This window comes from Lineus longissimus, chromosome 5, assembly GCF_910592395.1.
Source record: "Lineus longissimus chromosome 5, tnLinLong1.2, whole genome shotgun sequence".
Lineage (NCBI taxonomy): Eukaryota > Metazoa > Nemertea > Pilidiophora > Heteronemertea > Lineidae > Lineus > Lineus longissimus.
The window spans coordinates 11,476,906-11,485,625 of record NC_088312.1 but is presented as its reverse complement, the minus strand read 5'-3'; the positions used below and the strand labels follow the sequence as shown (position 1 = coordinate 11,485,625).

Genomic DNA, 8,720 nt, shown 5'->3' with positions numbered 1-8,720 from the left:
ACATTAATACACCCCCCTTTTAGACCCCTTCTCAAACTATAGAAAACCATGTCAATTAAATGCACAGATAGCTATACATTAGCGAGAGGAAGACACAAACTGGTGATACGTTTACAAACACAGCACGATACACACGGTCAGTGCATCGGCCGTATACAAATGTACGTAAAGCGTGAAAGGCTTCACACCGGTAAAATTATGGCATTTTCCATTCTATCGGTAAAGTATGGCGTGAATCAATCATAAAAACGTTACCACCATTTCAACGCTGCTTCAACCATTTCAACCATCTCGCTACGAACTTCTGGGCGTTGTCATCTATAGAATAGTACAGAACCGGCGGCGATCCTCACTCAATCGCGGACGGAGTCGAAGTGCTGTCTTGAACACACATGCCCATGGGTGTTACCTAAGTCTCGCCAACATCTCGCAAAATCTCGGTAAACAATTTTTTGGCGCGGAAATAATAATACAATAACGGGGTCAAACCGGGTCAAGGGAGAAGTCAGCTGATCGCAATAACAAACGATCACTGATCGTCACAACATATTTCAGCGATTAACTCGTCACCTAAGACATCAGGTTTGATACAGAAAATTTTATTGGTTATTGGTAATCAACTATAGATATTCGTTTTAAGACCATGAAAGGCTTCTTTTACTGGGGATTCTTCGAAAACTACGTCGGACAATGTATTTACGAGGCGATCTGCTCAATCTACAAGCCAAACAATGTGTGTGATATGATGGCACGAAAGAAATCCTGCTGCACGAAAATAAACCTTTAATATTTAATTGGTAATCTCATAATTAACTTGTTCTTTTCATTTAAGTGGCGTGATATGGTGGTGGTCACCAAAACAAAACAAGAGCTACGCCGAGCGAGCACATTATACGCCCGCCAAAAGAGTAAAGGGTGGTTGGTCAGGGTGAAAAGTGTGTGAAGTAGCAGGTTAGCGGAAAATGGAAACAGGTCTTGGTGACCTCGACCTTTGACCCTTTGACCTCCAAATCAATAGGCTTCTTGGGGCCTATACTAGTGCCCTGCAAACCAGGTTTGGTGAATATACATTGTACATGATAATGAAAGGTAAGCGGAAAATGGAAACAGGTCTTGGTGACCTTGACCTTTGACCTTTTGACCTCCAAATCAATAGGCTTCTTCGGGCCTATACTAGTGTCCTGCAAACCAGGTTTGGTGACTATACATGATATAGAATTTCAGTTATCGCGCGGACAATGAAAGGTAAGCGGAAAATTTAAACAGGTCTTCGTGACCTTGACCTTTGACCTTTTGACCTCCAAATCAATAGGCTTCTCGGGGCCTATACTAGTGCCCTGCAAACCAGGTTTGGTGAATATACATGATAATGAAAGGTAAGCGGAAAATGGAAACAGGTCTTCGTGACCTTGACCTTTGACCTTTTGACCTCCAAATCAATAGGCTTCTTCGGACCTATACTAGTGCCCTGAAAACCAGGTTTGGTGACTATACATGATATAGAATTTCAGTAATCGCGCGGACAATGAAAGGTAAGCGGAAAATGGAAACAGGTCTTCGTGACCTTGACCTTTGACCTTTTGACCTCCAAATCAATAGGCTTCTTCGGGTCTATACTAGTGCCCTGCAAACCAGGTTTGGTGACTATACATGATATAGAATTTCAGTTATCGCGCGGACAATGAAAAGTTAACGGACAGACGGACACCGAGCGCCATACCATAATACGCTCCGGAGCGGGCGTATAAAAAGGCACATCGTTGTTTCGCGCCATGTGATAGAATGTTTCAAGTAATTATAATGTAGGTCGAGGTCAGGATAAAGCTAGTCGCTATTTCGGATCTATATCAGCGCTTAGGTCAATAAATTTCTTTTTGATACACTGCTTAGTGTACTCTAAGCGACTCTATAGATCCATAAAAAAATAAGAAGAAGCCAAATCAATAAGTCGGACAACTTTACTGAGGTGTAAACGGAATGAGTTGCACAGTAAAAGTGCTCTGGCGTGTCTGCTGAAAGCAAATCTAGAACCTTAGGCCGGCATATAAGTGTTCGGTGAACAGAACAGAGACGGAAACTATCAAAAGCGTTACACCTGTACCAGTGTGGTGACTCAAGTTGATATACCGTTACGGCCGTCGGATGACTCGCCAACACAGCGATATTAAAAGTCCAAAAATAGCATCGCAAAGCGAGCATAACCCCTCAGCCTATTAAGGTTGAAGGTGAGGTAATGGTGAAGTTGGCTTAGTGGAGTGGCTAGTTTGCATATGGAAATTAAAATTGTGCAAACCTATTTTGAGGATGTGAGCGTGGCGGCCATATTGAATTTCGAATCGCGCTGATGTTCGAAAGGAACCTTCCCCTTACAAAGCTGCATTAGGCCTACACCCACTAAAAATTGATTCCATCCTCCAAGCCGTTCTCCTCGAAATTGGCGGAAACCGATTTCAAGCACGCCGCCCTAGTGGCCATATTGATAATCGGAAGGAGCCCGTTTTCGAAAGGAACCTCGCCCTAGTCACCCCCAACGTACATACCAAAAATGAATTTGATCGGACGAACGGTTCTCCTCGAAAATGACGGAAACCAATTTCAAACACGCCGCCCTGGTGGCCATATTGATATTCGGAACAAGCCCGTTTTCGAAAGGAATCTTCCTCTAGTCACCCTACATACAAAAAAATTGAATTGATTGTCAAAGCCGTTCTCCTAGAAATCGACGGAAACCAAGTAGCAGACGCCCGCCCGGACGGACGGCGCACGTGACGACAATACCCCTCTGGCCCACTTGGGCTGAGGGGTAAAAAGCGAACTGAGTAACCATGCATCAAAATGTCCCCATCCATATATCATGAATGACCACACTGAACTTGCCAATCATGCATTAGATCAGTGAAAGAGATTTTCTACCGGTCTCAATGTCGGCTTTTAATAAAGGTCAATACATAAAAATATCTTCACATTAAAGCCAGCTCATACTGCAGCGTAGGCAGTATCATGAACGTGCTGTGGTACATAGATACGTGACTTGCAGTTAATTTCTCCGAATCAATTCGTGTTGTATTTTTTATATAGGGGTTAAAACTGCAACCTATCACGATAAGTCGGTTGATAACACTACTTCCCTGTGTAACTGAGGAGCCATAAACAGTGACAGTGTATGGGAGGTCGTGTACATTAAAAGCGAACATGTGAATGGTGTAGCAGTTATAAATGTCCCCCTAAAAAGGTGTCATTCCTATTGTTTTCGGACGGAATATGGTATATACAGTTTTTAGAGTCACATCACCTTCAATACGACAAATATTAAAAGCACACGGAATCCTCTATCCCGGGCCAGGACACTCTATCCTAGGACATTTAAAACTGTTACACATTACAGTGTGCTTAAGGAATACCTTCCACCTTAATACTGGCCACCGCCAAAGACCATGCCTGATGTACATCCAGTGCATCTTTTCGCGTACATCATTAGCCAATTCGTGTTCATTACTTCGATAGTACAAAACCGGCAAGGCAAATAAACGTGATAGTCAATTAGTTATGATATATAGTTGAATGATTATAAGAGACATCAAATTACTGCTTATTGAAAATAACTTGGATGGTTCGGGAAGTGCTTAGGGTTGTTTATGATACGCGCTTCCAGCAACCCATAAATCATCGTCTATCGCGGCATGGTCATATGCTGATAAAATGGTTCTCTGCACAGAATTTCATTTACGAAGTTAAATAAGAGGGGAAATTGGAGAATTCCTTCAATCAACGGCCATATGGCTTCGGATGATAAGTCGATGTTGCTGCAGGAAGGTGCTGTCGGTTGTAAAACTAAAAAATCATCATACACCGACATCTCGCGGACCATGAAGACATAGACCGTCTTATCTGAACATGTGTATACTATTCTCATCTCCCGAATCGCGGAAGTCTTTCGCATTTTCGGTCAGCGTAAAAAGAATATCCCCGAGAGCCCATAAAAAGTGAAGACATTGCGATGTGCAGAGACAGCAGCCGAGATGGTCGACGTGGATTTGTGAAAATGTGATCGAATTGATGCAGGCTTTTTTGTCGACCGAGCTCGTACCGATGAAAGCCTCCTTTAGATGATATTGCCTGGCTAGTTTGCAGGTGGACCAACCGCATAGTTAATAACTGCTTTTTTCATTCAAACCTTGAAAGCTTATTACATGGCGAGATGCACACAACACGCTTGAGTCACTGGCAAAATCACTTATCATTCTAGTCGATTGGTCAACGATTCGAATCACTGTTGGAAAACATCACTTCACAGCATCCCGTCTTCACAACAACATCCGAGCATTTCACAATCGCATAAACGCCCAAATCAACACGAGTAAATATTTCCGAGAGTCTATCAATGGTTTTTCAATTTCGTGAAAGCGTTTCGGAAATTGCATGTAACACTGATTGCAACCAGTCATGTCGCATGTGAGTCCTCTCAATGCTTTCCTAATTGATGCTACTCCCCAAGCGCTCAGGTGTAGATTAATCGGGTTAATAGTCGGTTTTGAGAGTAGCTTTGCCAGTTCATTGGCATCGGGAGGTCATATTCATCATGATGGGTTAACCAAAGGCCTTTTTTCTCTCGGCAGTTTCCTTGTCGCCCAAATAATCTGAAAACTTGACTTGGCGCGTTACTTAACAGACGTCTTACTCGAGGTCCTACAAAATATGTACATCACAGAGTAATAAATTGATGATAAAAAGACCATGTTCATTTTTGGTACATGCTGAAAGCCATCATCTAGTAGCAAACACTTAACAGATTATCTGTACACGTACATTCTAGCTTGCAACCCTTCTTTATACTAATTTTTCTTACATGTAATGTACAAATGTGCATGTACACGTAGTTGGTTCACATCGTCAAGATGTGTTTTGATGGTCCATATTTGATTCTCAACAGATTACTGCTTATTTCATTCCACAATAAGTAACGCTAATGCATCGATTAGGTAATGTATCCGACTCGAAGGACCAATCAATACTGATCGCTTCGATATATTGGATTCACTGCATGCTGCAAATCCATTTCAATTTCTATGAGTTTTCTCGACGATTTACAGCCTGGTTTATTGAACTTAGGCAGGCGGAATTCGTGCTGAGCGCATTTGTATTTTATACTAAGAAAATCTCGCGATGTCCATAAGACTGTCATGGCTCCTTCGCAGATTGCAGCGACTAACATCGCTAGTTTGTGCGATGCTATATAGTGGCAATTATAAAAGGAATTCTGCATGAATGCCTCATCCTATTGCGAGATGATTGTCAAGCGACAGCTGCAGTTTTGTTGACTCTGAGGGCATTGATCTTAAAAATGTTCAATTAAACTATTGGTACAAAACGAGCAAGCAATATGAAGCAGTCGGTTCTGTAATATTTGTTTTCTAACGCGATAAACGCTTGATAAACGCTAGACATCCTTTCGTCATTTAGATTTTTGGCTGAGGTTGTTTTCAATTATGTATATGTACACCAGAAATATTCTGAGGATTGCCACCAAAATTAACAAATCTACACAATTGATTAATGATCAAAGAGCTTGTTGGAAACGGAAGCTGACAATTTAGGACAACGGGTACTTACCAATTGTAAGATACAGGCAAAGGTTGGTCGAAATCGACTCCATGCCAATATAATATCTAACTACGAATTCAACAGCGTCGCTTTAGTTTACATAGCTGCCAAACTTGACACTTGATACTTAGACGTTAAATCCTTGACGTCGTGGATGAAAAACTGTTATGGCGTAAAAAAGTTTGCAAAATACACAAAATTAATAGAAATAGTATTCGTAGAATCGTTCTTGGTCTCAAAGTTCACATCTTCTCTAAAGGACATCCACGTCGAACAATGTGTAATACAAACAACATCTTATATTATCACTGTTTGTTTTGGTGCGTTATACCGGGCAATACAAGGATTAAACCTAGAAAGATCAGCATGCAAACAAATATATGCTGCCTCGTCGGTCAAAACACTCCATCATCCTCTACAGGAGCCTTTGCACCAATCAAATGTTTGTAGAAGTGTTTTCTGTATCTTGTGTAGCAGGGGCTGCTGTCAGTGTCACAGCACTTGAACCTCTGTCTACAAAACACACAGAAAAACACAATAAGCAAAACGGGCAGACATAGGCTAACGCACCTAAACAAACAGCGGGCTCCACTTGTTTAATGATTCTTCGATTTGTTCACTTTTCTAGATTCCACATCCGAGTTCGATGTTTCCTCCTTAGTTCCCACTTCCTCATGCGATTCAGCTTTTAGCGCTCCTCCCTCAAAAATTGGATCGTGGAGAATTTTTTCAACAGCTTCCGCTTTTTCGTGAAAGACCGTCTTCTAGGAATCTATCGGCAAGATCGCCTCTTCCAATCTGCCGTAAACGATGATCTAGGACTTGGAATGATTTCTTGCGGCCCTCTGTTTTGTCCCAGTGCAGTAATAGGTCAATGCATGGGACTGGTGGCTCCGTAAGTCCCTGTGACCTCATGGGTCATTTTGAATCCGCTCATGTGAAGGCTCTCTGAGAGTTTTCGACACTCGTTCTTTGTCAGATAATCAGCCACCATTTCGAATTCGTGGATGTTCATGTCCCATGTTGAATGACCATTAAAGAGAAGTTTTGTAAAGCACGCGTTGAAGTTCATTGCAAGAAGAGTCCTCACGAGATTATAAGCCACTACATACAGCATGGACATAAACACATACTTCAAATTGAAGGAAGAGCAAGGAAGGTAGAGGAGGTTGGTCTGCATTGTTTGACCTTTTAGTCGAAGCTATTTTAAAGGGACATATTTGCCACAACTCATGGTCCATTCCTGCGTTCACCGTTCCTGGATTCTCCTGAAAACGGGTTTTCGATTTGGTACAGTTTTGTCTGTGAAACTTTGTAACAACCCACTCTAAACGCGCATCTACATGTATCATGCTCGTTCGGCAAAATCAGCATAGTCATGATTGATGATTCATCAATATCCGTCTCCTTCGGTCCATCCTCCTTAGGAGGATGGACCGAAGACTTAGCTTCCTTTGCCAAAGATTTCCGGCCAATTTTGGATGAAGAACTACGCCAACATGGCGCAGTCGTCATCCAGGGTCTTCCTCTCGAGGCGGCTAAGGATTTCTCCGAGTTTTACGACGCGATGGAGTATCATCCCATTCCGTACACTGGTGGTACTGGCGAGAGAGAGAAACTACTAAAGAATGTCTTCACCACCAGCAGCGACCCTGAGGAATACACCCTCGAGCAGCATAATGAAATGTCCTATCTACCATTCTGGCCACACCTGGTAAGCTCTTCGGTGCTTTTTTGCCGAAACGGCGTGGCGAAACTCCATGGTTTTGATAAATAAGATGTGTTTTATCATTTGATTATAGTCACAGAGATGAGCCAAAAGAAGGGAACGTGTAGGGAGAAGGAGGTGGTATGGTTTTTGTGTCACTGCGATGGGTAAAAATAAGGGAGCGTGTATAGAGAAGGAGGTGTTTCTAAAAACTTTACTCGAGCCAATGGAAATAAGTTAAGAGAATGTTCCAGAGTACATTGTGCTTGTGTCTTGTCCTTCCAGTTATTTATCTACTGTGAGGTTGAAACTGAGAAGGGATGGGGAGGCGAGAACGGCCTAAGGGACGTCAGGGTACTCTACGACAGCATTGACCCAGACATCACGGAGAAATTCAATCGTCTTGGGGTTCGTTACTGGCGATATCTGCCACTGCCATCCCATCCGAAATATAAGGCGTACACTGCTTGGCATAAGGTACGACTTATACGAATGTTCATCTTGTTGTTTGTTATCTTCTGTAATTATTTATTGCTTTTATAATCACGCAGTTATACGAGGCGACGGTGGTTTGATTATACTCGTGCTCGCGTTATTGACTGCTTCATTACGAAGAGGAAGAAAATCAATTTTCCCGGCGGTTTGTCTGCGCCTTTGCCACCCGGGTCGTTAAACTATCACCCGCGTTGCTTTTAGACTCTTGAAACGACATGGCCGAGCTAGAGACGAGGGTTAGCGATGCTGGGTGTTCCTTTAAGCGTGACGAGGGGGAGGGCTGTGTTTTTGGATGGACCGCCCAGCCATGTCACCACATTTCAGAACTGGTAAGTAGACACAAATCTTGCATAATGTCGCAACAATGTTCGAACTTTGCAAGTGTGTTTAGCATGATGCTTATTCCGCCTGAGGACCCAACCCATTTTTACAAGCGTTTCTCGATTAGCTTCCTTTAAATTGATTACACGACGTTCTGTGTCCTTGTCAATATCAGTGAGGTTTTACATGCCTTACGTTTATGATGACGTTTACATTTCCAAAATACCGTTTGATTTCACTGTTGTTCGTTTTAGGTGAAATGTTATGGTTCGGTCAGATCTGCTGTTGCAACTATACATTCCTAAAATATTGCTATCCTGGTCACAGCGAACATTTCTTCGGCGTTCCCGAGGAAATGTATCCTTTTACAACAATGTACGGCGACGGAACACCGATTGAACCAGAAGTAATTCGTCACATCCGAGAGAAAACATGGGAGTGCACGAAGGGTGGTCAATTGAAGCAAATGGAAGTTCTAGTCTTTGATAACATGCTGTTTTCTCACTGTAGACTTTCATTTACCGGTCAAAGGGTTAATCGTGTCGCACAGGCATGTTACAGGGAATACCTCCATATATAAGGGGACATATGGTAG

At 42.5% G+C, this 8,720-nt stretch overlaps 1 protein-coding gene across 1 annotated transcript; it reads left to right on the top strand.

The window, feature by feature from the left end:
* The first annotated feature begins 6,979 nt into the window (after positions 1–6,979).
* Positions 6,980–8,430, top strand: LOC135487797 (uncharacterized). Its single transcript, XM_064771879.1, has 3 exons — positions 6,980–7,315; positions 7,595–7,786; positions 8,380–8,430. The coding sequence occupies exons 1-3, from the start codon at positions 6,980–6,982 to the stop codon at positions 8,428–8,430; spliced, it is 579 nt and encodes a 192-aa protein (XP_064627949.1).
* The last annotated feature ends 290 nt before the right edge of the window (positions 8,431–8,720 follow it).

Bases quoted from the DNA above. Each gene is read 5' to 3' on its own strand.
- LOC135487797 (XM_064771879.1), top strand. From the start codon at position 6,980: ATGATTGATGATTCATCAATATCCGTCTCCTTCGGTCCATCCTCCTTA. The intron at 7,316-7,594 runs GTAAGCTCTTCG...TTGTCCTTCCAG, and splicing joins TACCATTCTGGCCACACCTG to TTATTTATCTACTGTGAGGT. The intron at 7,787-8,379 runs GTACGACTTATA...TGTTCGTTTTAG, and splicing joins CGTACACTGCTTGGCATAAG to GTGAAATGTTATGGTTCGGT.